Raw genomic sequence first — 24,450 nt, 5'->3', positions numbered from 1 at the left:
CCCTAAGGTGTGCCCTTGGGAGATAGTGCATACCGCTGTTGTCACTATTTACTTACACCTACAATGCACGAAGAAAGCCGTGCAGAACGAGCAAATAACAGGGCACACAGGAAGACAAGATCAGTAATCGAACAGTCTTTCGGTGTTGTCGAAAGGTGATTTCCGTGTTTAAGAATGAAACTAGCAGTATAGTTACTTTGAGTTCCACCTATCATAGTGGCAACATTTGTATTACATACCTTGGTCATTAATGCAGATGACACTCCTGATATTGATGATGCTGTTTTCAGAGGAAGGACGATTTATCAGGAACTGCCTGAACATGCTGTAAATCAGGGAAATGGAAGAGAAAACACATCACTTAGAACTGCACTGATTAACAACACTTTCAGATATTTCTGAACCTTTAATTACACTGTAATTTGTTATTAACACTTTCTGAACTTTTAATTACACTATGAACTTGTTATTAACACATTCACTTTTTCTGATATTCTTTCATTTTTATTTCTAGTTCCAAGTTCAATATCTTCATTTTCACTGCATGCTCTTCCTCCAAACACTCCAGCCTCCTCTTATAAAAAGTCTCCCTTATGTCTTCTTTCACTAAAGAAAACTTCGAAGGACATTCGGGATCTGCAGTGATGACTTCCAAGTCCTTCATTTCGGTGATAACTTCCGCATGGAAGCCAACATCATCGTCGAACTTGCTGACGATGGGATGAAACTGTGCTTAAGTGCAGCAATAAGTTTTTTACCACTTTCGTCTAAAGAAGGCGGCACATACTGACCGCCCCCCGTTTTGTACAACTATACCTTATCTTCGGCATTTGCCTGTTTTGCCCTCTTCTTCATGTTCTCATAACATAATCTGAGAGACTTCCATTCCCGCTGGACCACGTTCCTGGAATTGTACTCCAATGTTATTTGTTTCCAAGCTTCCTCCTTAGACTTCGTAGTGGAGCTGTCGGTCTTTTTATTTTCTATAATTTCCTTGTGTTCTAACGCAATATCAATTAACATATCTTCCTCCTCTTTCTTAAAATTTGCAGTACGCACCTTCTTACTACACTCTTGCTTGTCCATTTTGCGGCTTTGTTTACATATTGCAGACAAAGGAATGTTGAATGGCGTCGAGAATTGTCGATCATTTCTATCTAAATTGCAAGTTCGATACAACTCGATTCGATACAATCGCAATTCTCTCTCTTATTTAACGATGTTGTCAACTCTGTTTCGTCGACCTTGGTTCAACACTGAACTTGGTTCAGTGATCTGAGATTAGTGTTATATAACTCACACAGAGAAAAGAACGAAGTTCATTTCTGATCTTTGACCGAAGCTGAACAACAGTTAGTGATTTTTATGCAACCGGCCCTTAAAGTCAGAATTTTACAATGATATGCAGTTTTTCTCACAATCAATTTGTTACAATAAAATAACGTATATCATACAATACTCACTGATACTTACCTTAAGATTGTACATAACAAGAGTTTTAAGACGATCTCGGCATTTTCGCAATGGAGTGATGTCATCTACCCTTGTACACGATATATCCAAATTTTCCAAATGAGGAAGATCTTCAGCAACTATTTCAAGGCCATGACGATTAAATTCTGTTCCGCTAACATTGAGAGACTGAAGATTTCTCAGTTTGGACAAGGCAACCACAACGCAGTACCTGAAAAATGAAATAATTCAAGTATTTGTTTCATCATGAATGTTACAATTATATGTCAGACCCGTGTGATTCAAATAACAGCATATATTCAGAGAAACTTTATGGAAACAAAGTGATTTGCATGAGCTGTTCTTGTTGCTTTTGTTGCCAATACCACCACCACCACCACCACCACCACCAAAGGGAATGGAAATATTAGGTCTTCAACCTTGGAAACATTTCTCTATTAGGATAATGACTTCAATGTCTAGGCCTTTAAAACAGCAATCATCAAAATCACCTGTTAACATAGTATTTAGTGTATTTTATGTTTGACAAAGACATATTGCAACTTTCAGAACAGAACCGTTCTAGTATCTTCATTTTCCTAGACAGAGCGCAGATAACTTCAGGGAGTAACCACACTAATGGGAGCTACTGATAAGCTATGATGCATATCTCAGACCATCTAAAACTAAAATTCTGTGAGCTTACATCTGGGAGATAGTGGGTTCGAGTCCTACTGTCGGCAGCCCTGAAGATGGTTTTCCATGGTTTCCCATTTTCACACCAGGCAAATGTACTTTAATTAAGGCCACAGCCACTTCCTTCCCTCTCCTAGCCCTTCCCTATCCCATTGTTGCCATAAGACCTATCTGTGTCGGTGCAACGTAAAGCAAAATTGTAAAAATAAAAAATTCTTTCACATAGCTGTCTGCTTGCATTCCGGAGACAGTGTGTTTGAACCCCACTGTTGGCAGCCCTGAAGATGGTATTCCTTACTTTCCCATTTTTCACACCAGGCAAATGCCAGGGCTGCACTTTAATTAAGGCCAAAACCGATTCCTTCTCATCTTAGCCCTATCCTATCCTACTGTCACCATAAGGCCTGTGTGTGTTGGTGCGGCATAAAGCGAACTGTAAAAAACTAAAATTCTCCCCAGTCAGACATGTATTCAACAAGTTGTGCTTGCCCATGGGGTTTAATGTATCTGTCTGTGCAAGTATAATATCGAAATAAATTAGAAGAATTACTGGGAACATATAATAGGAAACACAAGAAGAGAATATATACACTGTATGTTGTTGATCATACCAACCATCCTTTTTTCAATCCTGAACCTGAAATACAGTGCAAAAAACTCAACAAAAGACAGACTACCTCAGTTTGTCAATGCAAGAGATTACATTCTTGAAGAGAAGATGAAAATTTTTAGCCGGTATTGCTGCTGCTCCTACCACCACCAAGGGAGGGACAATGACTTCAATGTCTAGGGCTTTAAAACAGCAATCATCATAATCATTTGTTATTGTACAGTATCTTAATTATGTTTAACAAAATAACAGGACCTTTCCAGCATTCTAAATGACTGATTGCAATGTAAACATAACTTGCACATCATAATGTTTGAAAATTGTCCAGATACACATACTTACATCTTAACAGTAAGAGAAGATTTTATACAGCTGGACCTCCCCATATCGGAACTTGGATTAAGTGGAAACCTGCCCTTATCAGATTGTTTTCTAGTGGTCCCAAAGAAATTCTGCAATTCTATTAAAATCCATGTAAATTACCACTAATTAAACAGAAACTGTCCAATGTGAAAACAGAAAGCAAATCGAGCATATAACACAAATGATTAAATTGCACAGTGTCTCACCTGCACTGCAAAAGTGCAAAGTTATTTCATAACATAGGCACTAGCACACTGGGTAGGACCTTAAGTAACAAACCTACTTCCAGGTGGCTAATACACTGTATTGATAACATCTCCACTAACAAGGCCATTCCTTGAGCCCAGTCAGTACATTGTGTTTCTGCAGTCATACAGCACAGTATAGTACAGTACCATCATTACCTTAAGTTTGAGTTAAAACTATGGCTTCAAAGAGAAATATGTAAGACTTGAATGCTGAAATGCAAGTTATTGATGCATGTTAAAAAAAAAGTTATTGGCAAAACAAATTGTCAAAGTGTTTAAATTCGGAAAGACAGGACTTTAAAAAATGTTAAAGGCAAGAAGTGAGGTTAAAAGAAAGTGGCTAAGCAGTAATGGTTTAATGAAGAGAAAATTAAAGAAGACAGGAAATGAAGATATACACGAAAATGTGAGGGACTGGTTGGCTTGCACAAGATCAAAGAAGTTGCTGAAAAATAGAGAAAGATGACTTTACAACATGTGATCAAGCGAGTAGTTGCGCAGTTTGGGTCACATAGCTATCAGCGTACATTCGGGAGATAGTGAGTTCGAACCCCACTGTTGGCATCCCTGAAGGTGGATTTCCATGATTTCCCATTTTCACACCAGGCAAATGCTGGGGCTGAACTTTAACCCAGGCATTCTGTTGTGTGAATTTATGATTGGGGAGATGGAAAAACCCTTGTTATAGAAAACAAAAAAAACAAAAATTACTGAACTTCCTGTTTTGTGGAAATTGAACAAGGCGAGGATGACAGCTGCAATAATGGAGGAATGGCTGGGAAGCTTTAATGAGAGAATGAAGGAAAAAACCAATTTGTCCTATTGTTTCTCGACAATGCGATGATTTATCTTGACGCAGTTTATGCCTTGCTGGTCCACTGGTTCTGTATCACTTGTTGCATTGGGCGAAAACCAGGCTAACTCTACATTGGATAACTCAAGATGTGGATGACATGACTGTGATACGGAACCAATGGACCAGTGAGGCATAAACTGCGTCAAGATAAATCATCGCAGAAAAGACTTCTGCAAGCAGAAAGCACAGTCTATTTCTGGGCTTGATGCTACGGTTTGGAATGCAGAAGCACACAAAACAAGTTCCACCAGGCACGGTAAGATTTTGCTTTGTGAAAGAAATCATTTGATCAATTCATTGCTGACTCTGACTATCAACAGAGGGATGAAGAAATACAGAAGCAAGAGTAAAGGACATACATACCCAAACATTAGGACCTATTGTGAGGACTTCCAAAAATTCAGAGATCTGCAAGATTTCTCCCTGACCATGAACAATTTAGAGTTATGTCAAGCGATATGTGGAGCAAGAATGGTAGCAGAGAGCCAGACCTCCAAGTCCACTAATGAGGACAGCACACTAGATAAATAATGGAAAAAATGACGCATCATACTGTACCTTTCTGTCTGGATTTATAGTTAAAAGTAAAGTTGTACTGAGACATGGTGTGGTGTATGTAAGATTGTTTCGTTCCTGTGTTAGTGTTATAAACCAACTTTAATGGATTTATCACCTGTATTCTGCATCACACATTGATGAGATATGTCATAAATAATAGTGAATACCAAAGGAATGGAAGGAATCTACAATATTATAGTAAAACCTCATTAAGACATTTCTGCAGGGGACAAGGAAAAGGAATGTGTTAAACGAGAAAACGTACTACTGAATACACAAAAACTATCCAACAGGGATATGAAAACACTAGATAAGACTTTTTCCGATATGATAGCATTTTACATTGTGTATCCATGTGTACATCTAATGTTTCTAAAGTGAGCGGAGAATATTAAAAGGTGTGAAAAAGTGAGAGAACAAATATGAAAACCTTTTCTGCTGGGGGTTATAAAATAACAACATTGCACTGAAAGGTGTAAAATATATATATATATGAAAACATTTGCAAGGGGGCCCATAAAAATATCACAAAGTATTATGGCAGATCACACTCTTTCTAAAACAAATGGTAGTAGAAGACTTATTTCGCACCAGTGCACAGTGGGCCAGGAATCATATCTAGCTGGACAAAAGTCGTTTTTATCTGGAATGCTTTATGTTTGACATTTTATTGTTAGACATGTACTGGTACTGTTATATATACTACATTATTTCTTCACGAATTGCAGTAATTATAGCTGATCTGACTTGTTCATGAAAGAATCTTCGAGCAGTATTCCCATCATTGGAATTTCCTACTCCTCCGCATCTAGGCTGATCAATGATTAGACCCACTACCAAGTGAAATCATGCTACTATCTGATGCTTCCTCATAACAACTTTGTCTTTGCCTTTGAGTTTTCTAATCAGCCATGCTTTTACATCAAGTCAAAATGCAATATGCAGAAGTGATTAAAAATATTTAATGTATGCATGCAGCAGTGGAAGACCAAATACAAAATGGCTAACATTATCTCTTTTTGATCTTAACTGAATATAGTTTATAGTTTTAGGTGTACCTCCACATACATAACATTTTTGTGCTGGCATTTCACTCAAAATTTGCAGACTTTACCATCAACCATAGTCAGACAAAGTCAGTAATTCACGCCTTCAGCAACAACTTTAGTTGGAACCCAAGATCATACCGTATATTGTTAGTTTAAATTGTATAATACTGTGTTTTGGGACAATGTCTACTTTTCTTTTTAATTTAAAATTACTACTTGATAATATACTTTGTGTATAATTTTTTGCCACTGAGGTAGACACCTCGTTGATATATAAAGTGATTTTGATTTGATTTTGATATGTAATTATTTCAATCCTTCATCTAGAACCTGTTCACAAGAGAACATTTTTACAATCCTGTGCAATTTCGTTATGGGCATATTTAACACATTTAACTGCAATAATATTATCATACTTCTAGTAAGTGTATCATTAACAGGGCCTGGATACTTGTTCTAACTACAAGGACCCACACACGCGATGCTGTCAATTGTGTACACTGTTTTATTTATAAATCATATACACATCATACACACGTGATCCTTGCACTAATAAACTGCCGTTTTGAACAAAACACTGCTACGAAAGAGAAGAAGACTGCAACATTCGCATGTCAACCAACAACAACAACAACAACAACAACACAAGTTTACATACTTGACTAACGACTTTCACTAGCAACTCTCGCCAACAACAACAACAACAACAACAACAACAACTCAACTCCAACTCTCAAGACTGCCCCCTTTATATACACTGCCTGGCCAGCCTTCTAGAAAAGTATGACACATGTTTTCTCGTAATTTCTAGAGTCTCTAATAACCTATTTACAAATGGACCGAATGTTCTAGTGACAAAGATACGTTGTTCTGGACTATTACCCTGTGTTGCACAACATTACATTGGATTTATACATCATATTTACAGGTAATAATCTGTATATATAAAAGAACATGTCCTGACTGATTGACTGACTGACTGACTCATCATCGCCGAGCCAAAACTACTGAATAGAATAGAAGAGATTTATTTATCATCAACAGGTTATTTTCCCAATTAAAGATGATTCAATAAAACATAATATACAACAAATACACCTTAAGTAAACAACACTAATTTCCTAAAATAATAACCAAGTTCAAACTAAATCTAGAGACCTTTTTATATGCATATTTACAAAACCTTGAATGAATAAATAAATAAATAAATAAATAAATAAATAAATAAATAAATAAATAAATAGATAAATCTCCTTAAATAATTGACATTATTAAACTACAGTCGTTGAGAGGAAATTGGATGAAACCCAGTGTGGTTTCAGACCACAGAGAGGCTGTCAGGATCAGATTTTTAGTATGCGCCAGGTAATTGAAAAATGCTATGAGAGGAATAGGCAGTTGTGTTTATGTTTCGTAGATCTAGAGAAATCATATGACAGGGTACCGAGGGAAAGGATGTTCGCCATTCTGGGGGACAAAGGAATTAAAGGTAGATTATTAAAATCAATTAAAGGTATTTATGTTGATAACTGGGCTTCAGTGAGAATTGATGGTAGAATGAGTTCTTGGTTCAGGGTACTTACAGGGGTTAGACAAGGCTGTAATCTTTCACCTTTGCTGTTCGTAGTTTACATGGATCATCTGCTGAAAGGTATAAAATGGCAGGGAGGGATTCAGTTAGGTGGAAATGTAATAAGCAGTCTGGCCTATGCTGACGAGTTGGTCTTAATGGCAGACTGTGCCGAAAGCCTGCAGTCTAATATCTTGGAACTTGAAAATAGGTGCAATGAGTATGGTATGAAAATTAGCCTTTCGAAGACTAAATTGATGACAATAGGTAAGAAATTCAACAGAATTGAATGTCAGATTGGTGATACAAAGCTAGAACAGGTCGATAATTTCAAGTATTTAGGTTGTGTGTTCTCCAGGATGGTAATATAGTAAGTGAGATTGAATCAAGGTGTCGTAAAGCTAATGCAGTGAGCTCGCAGTTGCGATCAACAGTATTCTGTAAGAAGGAAGTCAGCTCCCAGACGAAACTATCTTTACATCGGTCTGTTTTCAGACCAACTTTGCTTTACGGGAGCGAAAGCTGGGTGGACTCAGGATATCTTATTCATAAGTTAGAAGTAACAGACATGAAAGTAGCAAGAATGATTGCTGGTACAAACAGGTGGGAACAATGGCAGGATGGTACTCGGAATGAGGAGATAAAGGCTAATTTAGGAATGAACTCGATGGATGAAGCTGTACGATAAACTGCCTTCGGTGGTGGGGTCATGCGAGGTGAATGGAGGAGGATAAATAAACCTAGGAGAATAATGGACTCTGCTATGGAGGGTAAGAGAAGTAGAGGTAGACCAAGACGACGATGGTTAGACCCGGTTTCTAACGATTTAAAGATAAGAGGTATAGAACTAAATGAGGCCACAACACTAGTTGCAAATCGAGGATTGTGGCGACGTTTAGTAAAATCACAGAGGCTTGCAGACTGAACGCTGAAAGGCACAACAGTATATAATGATAATGTATGTATGTATGTATGTATGTATGTATGTATGTATTTATTAAACTAGATGTAGAAACTTTACATATTTACATACCTTACAGATAGGGCCTTACATTCATGAGGTAAATAGGGCATGTCTGATTTTAGACGGGGCTGAGTGAAAAAGGTCCACTGATTCATTCACCTCATTCAGTGATGTTAGTGCCCTCACAAGCCATGAGTTAGCCTGAGCCACAGTTTTCACTTTAGGCAGCTGAAAAATATACCTTTGCCTAGTATTGCGACAAGGAACATGTAATTGAATCAGCTCCAGTAATGTTAAGCAATCCACTCTATTCGTCAGACACTTACAAAGAAAGAGGGCATTGGCACATCTGCGGCGTGAGTGCAATGTCCTCATGCTCATAGTCTCACAAAAAGACTCGTAGTCGGACGAATGCACAGTTCCATTTTTACACTGATTTTACAGCGTTAAATTAACATTCACAGTCCATGCAGCAGAAAACACAGTTTTTATATACACAGTTCATAAGCACTTGAAAATGTGATCTATCACAGTCTCTATCACAGTCTCTGAACAAATATTATTAACAGATTAAGGCGGTTTTATGGTTGCATTCACACCACACTAGTCCGTACTATTTAATGTTATTAAAAAATGTCCTTAATGTTCACTGGATTTCTCACCGTAGTGACCGAAAGATCGAGAAGGTGCACAATGAAAATAGTTAATCTTTGCCCTGTTCTGGGACGAATATCGAGTAAGTACAGTCTCACACAGTTCACTGTAAGGGAAATATGTCTTAGAAGTGGTTTTATATCACGATTTCAGTTTACCACACGCAATGATTTATGATATTAGCACAGTTTAGAATTATGTGGAACTTGCACAGTTCACGGAGTCATATTTTAGTCAGTGAAATATGAGATACTTCTATTCTTACTTCCTATTATAGCTTCACCTTTATAACAAATTTGCAAGTATTCTATCACCTTGGAAAAGGTCTAGAATCTTACAGTCATCGCGGCGCGGCAGAAACTTTACGTACAGTACGACGTCCTTTTACTATTACAACAGCGTTTGAGTACGGCCACTATTATATCCTCGCGAATTGCGACGGAGCATACTTTCTATACACACTGTGCACACATGACTCTGTACACGGGACTGCACTGGCTATGGCCTTGGCCCAGTGGCCTATATATACACGTCAGGCGGGCAGCGCTTGGAATCAGGTGATAAGGGGAGAGTATTTCTCCCAAATTTTAAACTGTCATATCTCGGAAACCACTTGATGGATTGATTTAAAATTTGCAGGGTTTTGTTTCCAGAACATTATCTATAATTCAGCGTTGGTCTCGTGTTAATCGGCTCAGGCATTAAAATGTTCATGAAAATAGCCGAGAAAGTTCTGCACACACACAGTAGAACCTCGTTTACCCGGATCAACTGGGACCAGGGCCGATCCGAGTTAACGAAAATCTGGGTTATCCGGAGAATGACGGAAAAACGAAAACAACATATAAATCACCGAAAAATTTTAACGGAGTTTAGAAATTATTACTGACACACTTTCACCTAAAAACACATACACTGTATACACTGTAGTAGCCTATGTATTTGCACTGTACTCAATATAGCTACAAACTAGCCGGTAGTAAAAAAGGCAATGAGCTTCTGCTGTCTCAGTTTAGTGCATCGCTTACGAGCAGCGCGATCTCGCATCCGCTTTAAGAATAGAAGTTCATTTGGCAATGTTTCGGCTTGACTCTCGAAATACACCATCAATTTCTCAATGTTTGCTACTGCTTCTGCATGGGTCATAACCACAGCTGGTTCATCAACACTGTCTGAATCTGAATCCTCTTCATTTTCATTTTCAGTAACACTGCATGATGCAATTATGTCTTAAACTGTAATCGGTTTATAACCTCCGTCATTGTCCATTTGCAACCAATTGTTAATGTCTTCTTCATCAACATTGGAACAACCACCAATATTTTTAAAAATGTCTATAAAATGTTCTTCCACACTTATTTTTTCTTCTTCTTCAATGTTGCTTTCTGGCAAGTCACACACACCAGGCCACAACGTTTTCCATGACTTTATTAAAGTTTCTCTACCAACCTGGTCCCAAGCTTCCGCAATAATATAAATAACAGTCTTTACGTTAAAAGATTTCAGCACCTCTACCACACCATGCTCTTCTTTGTTCTCTACCAGTTGACTTACCACTTGCCTTTTGTACACTTTTTAATTTTTTCTAGAACTCCTTGGTCCATCGGTTGAACAAGAGAAGTTACATTAGGTGGTAAAAACTTCACTGAAATTTCATCTTTGACTAGTTCATTGACAGACGGATGCGAAGGTGCATTGTCAATCAGCAAAACCGCCTTGTTGGGAAGGCCACACTTCGTCAAATATCTTTTTACTGACGGCACAAAATTCTCGAAAAACCATTGATTGAAAATGTCACTAACCATCCAAGCACTTTTTTTGTGATCTGTAAACGACAGGCAATGAATCTTGTTTCACATTTTTCAATGCACGGGGGTTTTTAGACTTCCCTATTATAAGGAGAGGAAGTTTGTGCTTTCCTGACGCTTTACTGCAAGCCATTATGGTGAGGCGGTCTTTCCTTTTTTTACACCCTTTGGCTAAATCTTCTACTTTTGAGGCTAGCGTTTTACTCGGCAACATCCGGTAGAATAAACCGGATTCATCGGCATTGTAAACTTGATCTGGCGTCAATTCTTCCTTTTTAATAAAGTCCTCAAACTCTTTTTTAAATTTTCCTGCTGCTTCAACATCACCTGACAAGCTTTCCCCAGTGATTGTAAGTTGATGCACTCCATGCCGTTTTTTTCCATCTGTCCAACCATCCCTGGCTAGCTGTAAAATTTGGATCTCCATGCGGCAACTGTTTGTTCAAACTCAATGCTTTCTGTTGGATGATGGGTCCAGAAATCGGCAAACCACGTTCTCTTTCAGCACAAAACCAGGCAAACAATGCTTCATCTAGAGTTTCTAGTTTAGCAGTTTTTGCTTTACACCAATTATGCAAACTGTCCTTAGAAATCATCTTGAAACAACGATTTCTGTTCTTTTTCCAATCAGATACGGTCGATGTTCCTACTCCAAACACAGCAGCAATGTTCTTTAACGATTCTCCCTTATCAATTCTTGTCAATGCTTCCATCCTTTTTTCCATAGTCACAACAATGTTTTTACGTTTCGTCGCCATCGCGGACAACAAGCAAACGAAACAGCAAAACAATACTGTACCTCGACCGTGAAGCTAGGAAAACTCGCGAACTCTACCGAGATTGCAGCGCAACTGAGTCAATGTCAAGTGCGAGGCGCGGGTGGGGGTAGGAGAGGGCTGAGTCACCAGTCTGCTGCGTAGCAACAGCAGGTGGGGTGAGTGCAATAAACTCGCCCGTTGGCAAGAGAATTCGAGTACTGTACCTACCGAGAATAGCAATTTATCGTCTGTAAAACAAGTCTTCATTTACTACGCTGAAAAACAATTTCTTTTTCAAAACTGGTCCGGGTTAAAGAGGTTTCACTGTATACCAAAAAATATAAAGATATTACAAACGTGAAAACTGGTATTTGGGATCTCTTTTAAAAGTAAAAATAAAGAAACGCGCATTTAGGGGGGGGGGGGGAATCAACTTGGTAGTGGGGATGAAAAAGGAGATGAATTCCTTTTACGAGGATACATATATCTCAAAAACTGAATATGTTACAGTTGTGATAATTGGTATTTGGAAGCTCTTTTAAAGAAATGGGTACCGTTTGTTTTTGAAAATTCACTTGAGTTGGGAGTGTGAAAGGAAGTAAAAAATTGAATTCTTTTGTGGAGAAACTTATATCTCAAAACTTAAGGTGACAGACGTGGAAATTGGTATTTGGAATCTCCTTTAAAAATAAAGAAACGCACACTTTTGGGGCGGGTGGAATCAACTTAACGGGTAGGAACGGGGGGGAGGTTAAAAAGGAGTTGAATTTCTTTTCTGAGGATACTTATATCTCAAAAAAAAAAAAGGAAGGTGCTACAGACGTGAAAATTAGTATTTGGAATCTCCTTTAAAAATAAAAAACACGCATTTGTTTTTTTCGGAAAATCGACGTAAGGGGGTGTGGGGTTGAAAATAAGTAAATAAGGAGTTGAAATATGTTTGTGAGGATACTTTATCTTAAAAACTGAATCTGTGTTACAGGCGTGAAAATTAGTATTTTGAATTTCCTTCGAAAATAAAGGGACATGTATGTTTTGTTTTCGGAAAGTCCACTTAAGGCGGGAGAGAAGATGATGTTGAATTATTCTTATGAGTATACATTTATCTCAAAAACTGAAGGGGTTTCAGACGTACAGAAATACAGGAACATGTACCTTTTTGTTTTTGGAGAACGCACTCAATGGAGGGTGCAAAGAAGTGAAAAATATTTGAATTATTTTTTATGAGGATACTTAAATTTGTTTTCGGAATATACACTTAGATGGGTGTGGGGGAAGGACTGATCAAGGGGTTGCATTATTTTTATGGGGATGCTTATGTATATCTCAAAAGCTGAGGATGTTAGAGATGTGGGAATAGGTATTTGGAATCTCCTTTGTTTATTTTTTCGACTTGAGAGAAGACTGTTTCTCACATGTACAGTTTTATGTCGCATGGTCGTCTTAGCCCCAAAAGGTAATACCACAAACATGGTTTTACGAAGAAGTTCTGGTGTAAATGAAACTCTTGGGTGAGTTTTTATACTTTAGGAATTTTCAGATAATGTCTTAGTACAATGCCAAGGAACAGGTTCTTACATTAAAAAGCTCATTTTAATATACATACAGCAGACGTGTTGTGACATAACCTTGCGTGTTTTGTTATGACCATGATTTACACCAAATAAAGTCCGTATATATCTACGTAAACAACAACAACAACAACAACAATAATCAAGCTTGATATTTTCATTATTTACCCATGGGTTAGAGAATTGTTTCCAAGTTATACTAGTCCATTACATTTGCATCAATATCCCCCCATATAACTTGAAACAATTTCAACAGTCTATCACACTCGTTGACTTGACGTCGGATGTGCTCACCACCTCTTGACTGGATCTTACCATGTCGGGGGTCGGTGTTGCCTCGCTGCCAGCCTCTTCCTCGGTGGTAATTGATGTGTTCTCCTCACGACCAGATTGTGCTGTGTCATTAGTAGCCTCTCCTCCAGGTGGACCCGTGGCAGTATCAGGCTTTCTCTGTATGTGCAGCAGTTGGGTGACTCGCCGCAACTCCGATGTGTGGAGCTTGACAGGACTGGTTGGTCATTAGTAAGTAAATACCATGGCCCAGCTGCGTATCGACCGTGACGGGAGCATCCCACTTTGGTGCGAGACCTGGGTGAAACCCTTCAATCTTATTACTGACTGGGTGGTTACATCGCAGTACTTGTTGGCCTAATAGGAAGATCTGGATCTCTTCGACATCTTGAGCCTTGGCCTGGGTAAGGAATCTCTTCTCGGCCAAAGCTTGCTTTTCCTCGATGTCTTGCTGCTGCTTATGCTGCCGTTCTACTAGGGAAACAGCTGCATCATCTTGACCAGAAGTGAGTGGTGGACGAATCTTTCAATCCCCGGTGCCGTATTGCTGTCGACCAGGGAACAGCTCTGCTGGGGAATAGCCAGTGACATGGTCGATGCATCGTCACATAGCAGAGAGTGACTGGCAGTATCTGATGGTCCCACAGTCGATGTTCCTTGTCTCTTAAGTGGAGCCGTAGCATCCTTTTTAGTTCCGGTTCAAATTAATGGGAACAAGAAAGGTCCACCTATTGAATACCATACAATGTTATAAAATAATTAATAACATTTTATTATTCTTAGGACTGGTTTCGATGCTGGTGTGCATCATCTTCAGCCATAAAATTAGAAAAATATACAATGACAAGGTTATAAAAACAATGCATAAAGTGTACACAAATTTTACAAAATTAGGCGTGACTTAATTAAAAACGTGATCCGTGAACATTAACTTATAACCTAAACCTAAAAATATAGCACCAATTGTCTTAAAACTTTGTATATACATCCTCTTGACCTTGAATAATATGTGAGCAGATTAAATTGAGCTGAGGGTAAAAGCTGATCTCTCACTATCTTAAAAGTCCGAGAGCATATATCCTTATTTCGTAAGATTATTTGTATAAAAGTTTTTCTTGCTGAACATCCACCGAGTCTTGAAGTAACAGGTGCAATTAATAAGAAAACATTTTACTATTGGTTAAAAAAGTCTGTCGTTAAAATAACGTAACCAGTCATAAGACGTAAAAACTTCTAGAACTAAAAAGAACATGAAGGAATTTCAGACACTGTTTTGCGTAATAAAATACATGTCTTCTCTAACTTAAAGAACGTGGCTGGATTCGGTCTGCTGAGTATCAAATAACATTTTTTTTTTTACATGAGAAATAAGGCGGACGCCATGATTCCAGGGTACTAAACGATGTTCCCGGTCCAAAATGGGACCTGAAGCAGATAAAGAAAAAGAGGAGAATGTTAAGGAAGGCTTTTGAGCACAAATTATGGTATTTTCAGTCATATGAACATGCTTTTATGGCGCATATAATTGCATATTTTTGTGATTTTGATAAATGCATCATATTTTTATATTTTAGCGCCCATATGGCATATTTTAATCAGTTTAATGTTTTTTAAACAGCTTTTTTTCATCTGGTTAATGTTGGCAGTAATGTTGCGCATGATGATGCAACTTGTCGTATGGTGAGGAGTTATGATGTCACGCAGTGAATCCCCTGTTTCATCATCTACCCTCACGTTTTGTGCTTAGCTCTCGACTGGCTGTCCATTGGGTCGTGTAACGGTGTTGTGAACTGGTTGTGACCAAACTATGTTTCACATATAAAGTGTCCATTAAAATGTTCTTTAAATGCCGAAAATAAGAGCAACTTCGAGTTGTAGATTAACTAATTTATAGGAGTTTTCAGGTGACTTAATATCTACAGATAATAGTGTACTGTTCTGTGGAGCGTGTGAGAAAACTATAGGGAGTGAGAAAAGATTTCAAATAGTTCAACACCTGAACACAGCAAAACATAAGAAGAATTTAACTAGCAAACTCGCAAATAAAGAGCCTGTTCAAAAACAATTATTAGCGTGTTTAGGAAGTAGGATTAGTGAATTTTCTTACGGCTTGTGCCAAGCATCTTTTGCTGCTATTAATAACCCCACATTATAACATTTTTTTGCCAAATACACTCGACAACATGTGCCTGAACCAAGTACATTGCTTAAGACTTACGTAGGAATTTGTTACAATAACGTACTGTCAAATTTACAAATTGAATTAGCATATCAGTTTGTGTGGTTTTCTATGGATGAAACCACTGATTCTGAGGGCCAAAATATTGCTAATGTAATTGCGGGCACCTTAAATAAGGAACAAAAGACGATACCATATCTTCTTAATGTATGTGAATTGCCGGCCACTAAAAATGTAACTGTAACGCAGTGTGTGATGGACTCATTGAAATTATTATGGCCATCTGGAATCAAATACGACTGGCTACTTTTATTTGTTGCTGATGCAGGTACTTTATGGTAAAATCAGGACAAACACTGAAAGGCATTATTCCTAACTTAATTCATATAACTTCTTTAGCACATGGTCTTAATGGCATTGCTGAGACAATACGTAATTCTTTCCCCATTGGTAGATCGATTTGTAGCCTGTTCAAAGAAATTTTTTGTTAAATCTCCTTCAAGAGCCAAGTTGTTTAGATCAACAGTGCCCAATATCCCACTTCCTCCTGGGCCAGTGTTAACACGATGGGGAACATGGCTGGATGCAGCTTTGTATTATGCTTAGCACACAGAAGTATTAAAAGAGGTTGTTATTTCATTGGACTCGAATGAAGCTGCATCAATACAAACAGTGCAAAATATTCTGTCAAGCACTGAGTTAGAAGAGAATCTCGTTTTTATAAATGCCCACTTTTCTTTTTTGCCAACCGCCATAACATCACTGGAACCTGTAGGATCTCCCTTAAAGGAAATACTTACTGTTTTCGAAAAAATGATATCCAATCTAAATTCTGTTCCTGGTAGTTTAAGACAAAAGTGAAAGAAAAAAATAATTATGTAACTTCAAACAAAAAATTCTGGTTATAAACAGTTGTGTGATATTCTCGAAGGAAAACCGTCTGTCCAACCAAGAGACTTGCCTCTTTCTGTGGAGCAGTTATCATCATTTAAATATGCCCCAATAACATCCTGTGATATGGAAAGAAGTTTTCACGTTACAAAAGTGTTTTGCGAGACAACAGACTGTTTTTCAGTTGAAAATTTGTGCAAAGTGATGGTTGTGAACTGCAATTCATCACTCAGCATTGACAGTGGGACAATTCCTGCTTCAATGTCCAAGGAATAAATGTAAGTTTATTATTATCACTACAAACCTGACTTGTCTGCCATTTTTTATTTTAATAGTGCATGTTTAATGGCATTTTTTACAGTTTTTAAGAGCATATTTGCATGCATATTTCTTAGTTTTTAGGGCATGAATTCCGAGCCTTACTGATGATATAGCAATAATAATGAAACTGAAGGTGACCTCAAGTAGTTTTGTCCAATATGAAAGTTATATTCTCCTATTACACCATGAAAATTAATGCCATTAAAACTACGGTAATGGTCTTCGTCTGAAATAAATTGAACATTAACAAACCATGATCTTGAGGAGGTGAACAACTTTTGTTACCTGGGCAGTAAATTTTACATCTGACTAGTTTAATCATGCAAGCCAAAAAAGCATTCTTCAAAACAGAAATGTCTCTTAACATCATACAGTTTAAGTATTGAAGTAGGAAAAAATTCCTGAAAATGCAATGTACTGTATATCTGGAGTATAACTTTGTATGGACATTACTTGGACAGTGAGGAAATACGAAAAGTGCAGACTTGAAGCTTTCGAGCTCTGGTGCTACAGGCAAATGCTCAAAATTAGCTGGACAGGAAAGATGAAAAACGAACAAGTCCTCATGAAAATACGAAAAGAATGAAGCCTGAGGACAAACACTCTCCGGGCAAGATGTAGCCTAATAGGATATACACTGAGACAAGGAGGGATCTCTATGTCCATACTACAGAGAAGACACAAATGAAGAAATAGTAGATGAAAACCATGATCATTTTATATTCAATACTTCTACAGTTTAACATGAATAACTTTATGTCATCCTTATTCGATAACAAGAAGAGACGAATTATTTATGAAAAACAATTTATGGTGAAATACTACTGTTATTACCTTAAGAGTTTAATCGTATATTGAAAACAGTACGTATGACGACATTCAGTGTGCCATTTCTAAGTTGTAATGCAGTGCCAAGTAACGTATTGTAGTTGGAAAAGATAAAGCTTTATGAAATGCAAAGCTAAATACCCTGCTAATATACGGGCACATATGAACATAATACAAAAAACAAACGTATGGTGCAACAGCCCATTCGGACATTGGCCTGCCAAATCGACTGCTGCCCAACCAGATAGACTGCAGATATTAGATTGCACATGGTCAATGCACTGACATTCTCAGCCATACTGCTTCACTTCCTCGACCAGGTCCGCTGCCTCTCGTAGCAGACAGCTCCTCAGTTGGTCAAATGGATCTGAGTGAATCCCGTTCTAGTCCTCAGTTTAGAATAAAAATCCTTGGACTGAATTCGAACCCAGAGCCTCTGAGTAAGAAGCAAGCACACTAGCCCTACACCATGAGTCTGATATAAATATATACAAACTTATATTTTCTATTTATGGGCACACGGTTCATCTTGCAACGTGGCTTGACAAATATTAACCTGACACTTATAATACTTCTGGTTATTGCAGTTAAGATTCAATCTATACATTGTGATACATGTGCAATGTGCCAATTGCAAAGCAAAGTAAGAAAAGCACTGAAGCCTCTTGATGATTTTCCCCAGACGAGAGTGGCAAAAGAATGTAAAATTAAACTGAAAAATTATAACAGCAACTTGAAAACAAAAATCCACAACCAGTTTGCAGGCATTCGATTGGGTCAGGAATGGAATGAATGAGGACCCCCATCTAGTGGCGAGCATAGGAATCGTGCCGGCTGCGCATAAATGTCTGGTAACTATTCTATTGTTGCACACAATACAACACTATAAGTTCAACATTCTAAATACTTCCACACCCAACATTTTGTTGCATGATGCCGCCTCATTGCTGTTCACATGTCTGATCCGCCTTGTTCAGCTTCATGAACAGCTTATCTTGTAATCTGATCCTTTATATACTATACGCACCGCAATCACATTTCTTGTAGCAAAGTCAAGAAAATTCCAGAACATTCAAAAACTAGTAGCCTTTTTTTACATAAGGAAAAAATCATTGCAGACAGCAGCAATCAAACACCAATCACCCAGCTGAGAAGCCGATGCAGTACCTCTCGGCTACTCCGCCAGTTCTCATTTTCTGCATATAAATATAACCGTTTATGTTAAATTTTAAAATCTAAAGCTGTTCACGTTAACTTACTCAGTAAATATCTGTGTACATGTCTATGAGCAACATGTACTCTCCAAATACATGGATTCTTTGTACCCAAAACATGGCTTACATCCTAAGCCCAAACTGATAGGCAAACATGTTCAACATGTGTTGTAAGCAGTGGAATGAAATTCAAGAGCATGTAATATTAAGAAACTGGTTAAATTGACCAAACAATAAGCATTACAATACTGTTGAGTGGAAAAATAAATTATACATTGCTAGTAAGGACATATCCTAGTGATAATAAAAGGGTCACAAACTTACCTGGAACCATCCATAAATGTACTTCTAGCAACATTCAATGTTCTCAAATTCTGCAGGGTCCATTCTCCCAGACAGCCTATCAAGTCATTTACAGTGACCTTCAAATCAGTTGCTTCCAGGTTACAGATCTTGTGACCTTTCAATATCCGCAAACCTTTAGTTGTCAGTGCACCAGCATTTTGAAGACAAACATGCCTGCAAAGAATTATACATGTTAAAAAAACTGACAAATGTGGTTTATAAGCAGTAAAAAAAGTCAAAAAACCTGAGACAAGGAAACGAGAGTTACAATTAGCTTCATCTATTGACTTATTGTTGAAGTACGTTGAAGGGCCTAACTTGCAAAAGAAAATCAGCATCACCTAAAAAATTATCAAGGTGGGTTGTTGTTGTTGTTGTTATTATTATTGTTGTTGTTGTTGCTACAATAAGCCTTAAGCGATGCCAGACTGACCGATATTTTCCCTGTGCACATAGTAAAACTCTAAGGATGCCACTGGCTAATCTCAGCCAACTGTAATATTTACATGTATGAGATGCCTAGAATCAAAACCTACCAACTCCAATGATGGAAAAAAGTGAGGTGAAGTTTATTTTCATGTATAACTTAGCATGAGGAAATCAATGTCGACATTTATCTTAAAAATCTGCTCGATTCCTTTGAAAATGCTGGAATAAAATCTGTGTTAGTTTCAATATCTGCTTGATCCAACTGATAATTCATAACTGTTAGCTTCATAAACTGCCAAGTCAATCAAATTTAGAAATGCATTACAGGCATTCCACTGTAATGAGTGTTGCAGTTGAATAGTTAAAAAGACAAATTTGGGGAACAAAATAACAATTGATCAAAATCTCATCAATTGTAAAAGATACTTTTTACTTTTGTGCTAACTATAGGCTACTATTTTCTGAAATAAAACTTCTCCCAGTATTTTAAATAATAAAAGAAACATAATGTAACGGGTGTTATACGAATGCAACCCACTTATTCGACTATTTGTCTACAAATAAATGAACATTTTCAACATGTTTTTTTTTTTTAAATCCACAGCAACATCATAGGAACTTTATAACATCTTCAACTTCAAGTTTCTACATAATATTTTAAAACTCGGCTCAACATTGGTGCATACGCGCTCCAATTATTTGTGACTCGAACCCCAAGGAAGTTCTTCAAATTTCAATGTGTTTTTATGACATACAACTGATGTCAACCATTTTAAGTGTATTGTAAGGCAATTTTATGTTAAATGTGTGTTAAACCAGATACCTTTTTGATTTATTCATTTGTTTTGAACTGATTATTCCAAGTGAATCAAAACTGGTCTTCATTTAATAAATGTTACAGAGGCTAATGACCTTAGATGTTAGGCCCTTTAAACACGCATCATCATCATCATCATCAATAAATGTTACACATTATATTAAGTGATGAATGGTGGAACATCCTCAACTGATACCTATTATGCAACCCACTTGTTGAGGTAGATGGTGAAAATCAATAAACTCACTAAGATGACAGCTAATAGAAACTTCCAAATTTTATTGCAGACCAAAGAAGCTCTAGAAAAACTAAAAACACAATTTTTTTCTTAAAAAAAAGGATAATCACCATTTTTCTTGTTATTTTGCTATTTTGAACGTAACAGGTGTTACAGGAATTGTAACGGGTGTTACACAGTTCACAGAAAAAAAACTGAGGAAAATTGGCAAAATGTTTATCAGATTAAAGAAGATAATACTATATAAGGACAAATTAAGGTAAGATTGTTTGTTTAAATGAGTAAATTAAGTCATAGAGCTCTTGAACAAATTTAACGACTTCTTAAAAATTATTCTGAAACTCGTATTCTAATAGTCATTTAGTATTAAATGCACATTAGAATCACATTTATAATTAGAAAGAAACTTAAGGAGACAAAATCTAGCACCAACTTTGTTACATATTTGATTATTTTTTTCATTATGAAACCTCAAGAACTGCTTTTAAACTTTAATAATAATGATTTCTTTAAAATATCTTCATCACTAGATATGGCCATTTATAATATGTACTGTTCGTATAAACATTCAACTTTTTTTTGATAGTTTAAAATAACATGCCAAGGTTGCACTTTTCATGGAATCCATGATTACCCAGCATTCATCTGCTATACTGAGCAGTGAACAAAACTGCCATTCTATGGAAAGAAAATTAAGACTGTGCCAATTGAAGTGCACACAAAAGAACACAAAGCATTCAGACAGTTCAAATTATACTCCCTACAAACAGGCAAGTGATTGTAGATCCTCAAGAATTGAACAATATTGGCATAGAAGGATCAGTCTAACTTGGTAGGCAAGGATGTACCTCTTTCCAATACTGAAGGAGACAGAAAAAATATTAAAACTTCCTAGAAATTGACAGGTCAAGTTCAGTCTACGTAAGAGGTTTATTTGATGAAGATCTTCATTGAAGGAACAGATAATAGCACAAGGTCGGGAGAACTAAAGTAATACACGACTGTTCAAAATGCAGCAACAAGAAAAAGAAAAAAAGAAAAAAAAGAAAAAAACAGAAGAATTTTGATAATGGATACGCTTATTCTAAGCCTTAGAATTCCACAGAAAGTAACTAAAATACAAGATGTGGTCAAACGTTCGGCAAAGCCCTTTCAGCCTGATTGGCAAGAGCCAAGGTTGGCGAGGTTTTATGCAGAAAACAAATATAAGTAATGTCACAAAACAAAAAGAAGAAGAATTTTCCTTTTTAATTTGCTTTATGCCACACCAACATAGATAGGTCTTAGGGTGTCAATGGGATAGAAAAGACCTAGGAGTGGGAAGGAAGTTAACATGGCCTTAATTAATGTACAGCCCCAAACTTTGCTTGGTGTGAAAATGGAAAAACCACAGAAAACACTCTTCAGGGCTGCCGACAGTGGGGATCAAATCCACTATCTCTCGAATGCAGGCTGATAGCTACGTGACCCAAGCCGTGTGGCCACTTGCTCAGTAGAAGAAGAAAGCATTCATCATGAGGAAGAAAGGTGCGACAATATTGCATAAAATATATATGAACTCAGAAATAAAGTTTGGGTGTTGTTGCACCTGTATTCTTAATTGGTACAGGTTTTAGATGCCATTTTTTAAAATATAAAGTTAATACTCTTTTATTTATGGTTCATGGTGTAGGTTATAGCAGTTCCGACTTGGTTTGTGAATCATGGGCAACGGCTAAGTGGCCCAGTAAGTAGTCCTGAGTCAGGAGACCAGTTGCTATGGAATAGGAGTGGGCATCTCAGCAGACATATTCTGAGTCATGGCCCTCCTTGTGCTCAGACGGTTAGAACTATACAATTCACTGCTGGTCCCTAACGCATGAGGACCATCCTGCCACAACCAATGGTAATGCCTGGATCTGACAAGGGCCCAGAGGATGTACACACTGTTGTCCGGAAGAGTATGAGCACAGACAGCAACGAAGTGAGGGCATGGTACGACCAACGAGTGGACACCATCGGAAATCGTGAGAACGATTAGGATGCTACATAACCCCGTAAGGAAGAGAGGCTTGTCACTCCAGCTCCAGATGACGTGGAAAGCAACTTAACACGTTCAGAGGGGAATTAAATAACAGTTACCGAGTACGACAGAGGCCAAGATGCAAAATGAAGGTGGTACATCTAGATCGACAGGCGTCATACCGAGGAACAGCAGAGAAGATAACTGATCAAACTAATAAGCTCTCAAAGGGGGACAATGTTATGTATACTTCCTGGAAGGGGCTAGAGAGTCAAGATGACCAGGTACTACAGCACGGAGCTTCCGAGCCGCGGAGGAAGAAACCTGTCATCAACACCCTACACCAGCCGCCTAAGGGCGGCAGTAGGATGTCTCCATCTAATTACATCTCCCAGCCAGCCAGTATATTGTTCTCATCGGCTGGTTTACCTGCGAATTTCTGGGAGATGCAACAAGAATGTTCTGTGTCTAGCCACGTCACAAATATTCTGGTACACATCACCCAAGCTATAAAGAGGGAGGCTAGCTGCAGAAAGTTAGGAACAAGTTGGCAGTAACAGCGGACGGACGGGCTTTCCGTTGAGTCACTCTCCTCGCTAGGCTTATCAGTACTTCTAGGTAAAAGTCAGGCAACCTGTACTTCTAAGAACTTTTCCAAGAGAGCACTGTCACTAGTAGTGTACCTTGTAAGTACACACTAAGAGCATTGACAACTAGCACTTTTCAGTGCTAACTCCTTTCCAGGCTTTTATTTCAGGTGAAAGTATGACGGACAACGAACCGTGTTACTACTTCAGGGAAGGATGAGAGCCCCTCACGAGTTCATGTTCAAGGAGTGCTACATAGAACCATGGATGCCGGGTCTCCTCGTGTACTACAGCATGGAGCTTCTAAGCCACTGGCCATCAACACCCTACACCAGCTGCCTAAGGGCTGGAGTAGGACGTCCCCGTCCAATTACATCGACAGATTCCTGCCAGGCCTAATTATTAGGCACAAGGACGTCAAGTGCCTCAATGAGTTCAAGGCTTATCTGCCTAAACTATTTTGGGTTGTGCAAATTCCCAGTGATGGACAGAATCCACGGCCGATAATAACGAAGACCACCACCACGATGCAGACCGCCAAGAGGGTCACAGGGCTGAAGAACAAGTCGGTTGGTACGGACTTGTGCCTAGCAGCTCCAGAGGAGGCCTGAGACGTGAGCACTGACGTGGACAAGGATGCATCCTGGCATCGCGAGTGTGCGACCCAGGCTGAACGCAGTCGAAGGTTACCGCACACAATACTCTGGAACCAGCACGGGCCAACCAGGAAGGGCCTTTCAAACGGGCGCAATCGAGGATGGCGCCCTGGACAGCAGTACAGGACACCCCCCCTGGTGCTAAGGCTGCTACCCAAGGCCAGACCTGCTAGCGCCTCCTTTATGATGCAGACATCAATGCGTGCCCCACAAGACAAAGCAAATACTAAGGCGGACGCCCCAACCCGGTCCCCAGGCCAAGAGGAGTGCTATAGCCAGGACGAGACCTAAAAAAAAATTTTTTTTTAAAGTGCCCACACACTCCCGAGGAGAGGAGAGGAGGAGAGACCGACGTCAGAACGACGACACCAGCCCCATGCAAGGAAGAAGGAAGAAGAAGACGACGCCGGCCCACCGGAACAGGGCCACCCTGCTGCAGCCCAGGACTGCTCTCAGGAAGGAAGTCGAACGAGGAACCAAAGCAGGAGGGACCCC

At 38.4% G+C, this 24,450-nt stretch overlaps 1 protein-coding gene across 5 annotated transcripts in view; it reads right to left on the bottom strand.

The window, feature by feature from the left end:
- LOC136864086 (protein zyg-11 homolog B) overlaps window positions 1-24,450 on the bottom strand; it is a 417,362-nt gene that overhangs the window by 225,250 nt on the left and 167,662 nt on the right. For 4 of the 5 annotated variants that reach the window (XM_067140642.2, XM_067140641.2, XM_067140640.2 and 1 more), the window contains 2 exons: window positions 19,206-19,400; window positions 1,474-1,684 (listed from right to left, as the gene is read on the bottom strand). In XM_067140642.2, the coding sequence (XP_066996743.2) occupies window positions 1,474-1,684; window positions 19,206-19,400 (406 nt within the window). Of the gene's footprint in view, window positions 1-1,473; window positions 1,685-3,100; window positions 3,215-19,205; window positions 19,401-24,450 lie in introns of those variants that run through there. The other variant, XM_068226158.1, reaches the window with a different exon arrangement.

Source organism: Anabrus simplex, chromosome 2, assembly GCF_040414725.1.
Source record: "Anabrus simplex isolate iqAnaSimp1 chromosome 2, ASM4041472v1, whole genome shotgun sequence".
Taxonomy (NCBI): Eukaryota; Metazoa; Arthropoda; class Insecta; order Orthoptera; family Tettigoniidae; genus Anabrus; species Anabrus simplex.
This window is presented reverse-complemented; position numbering and strand designations above follow the sequence as displayed.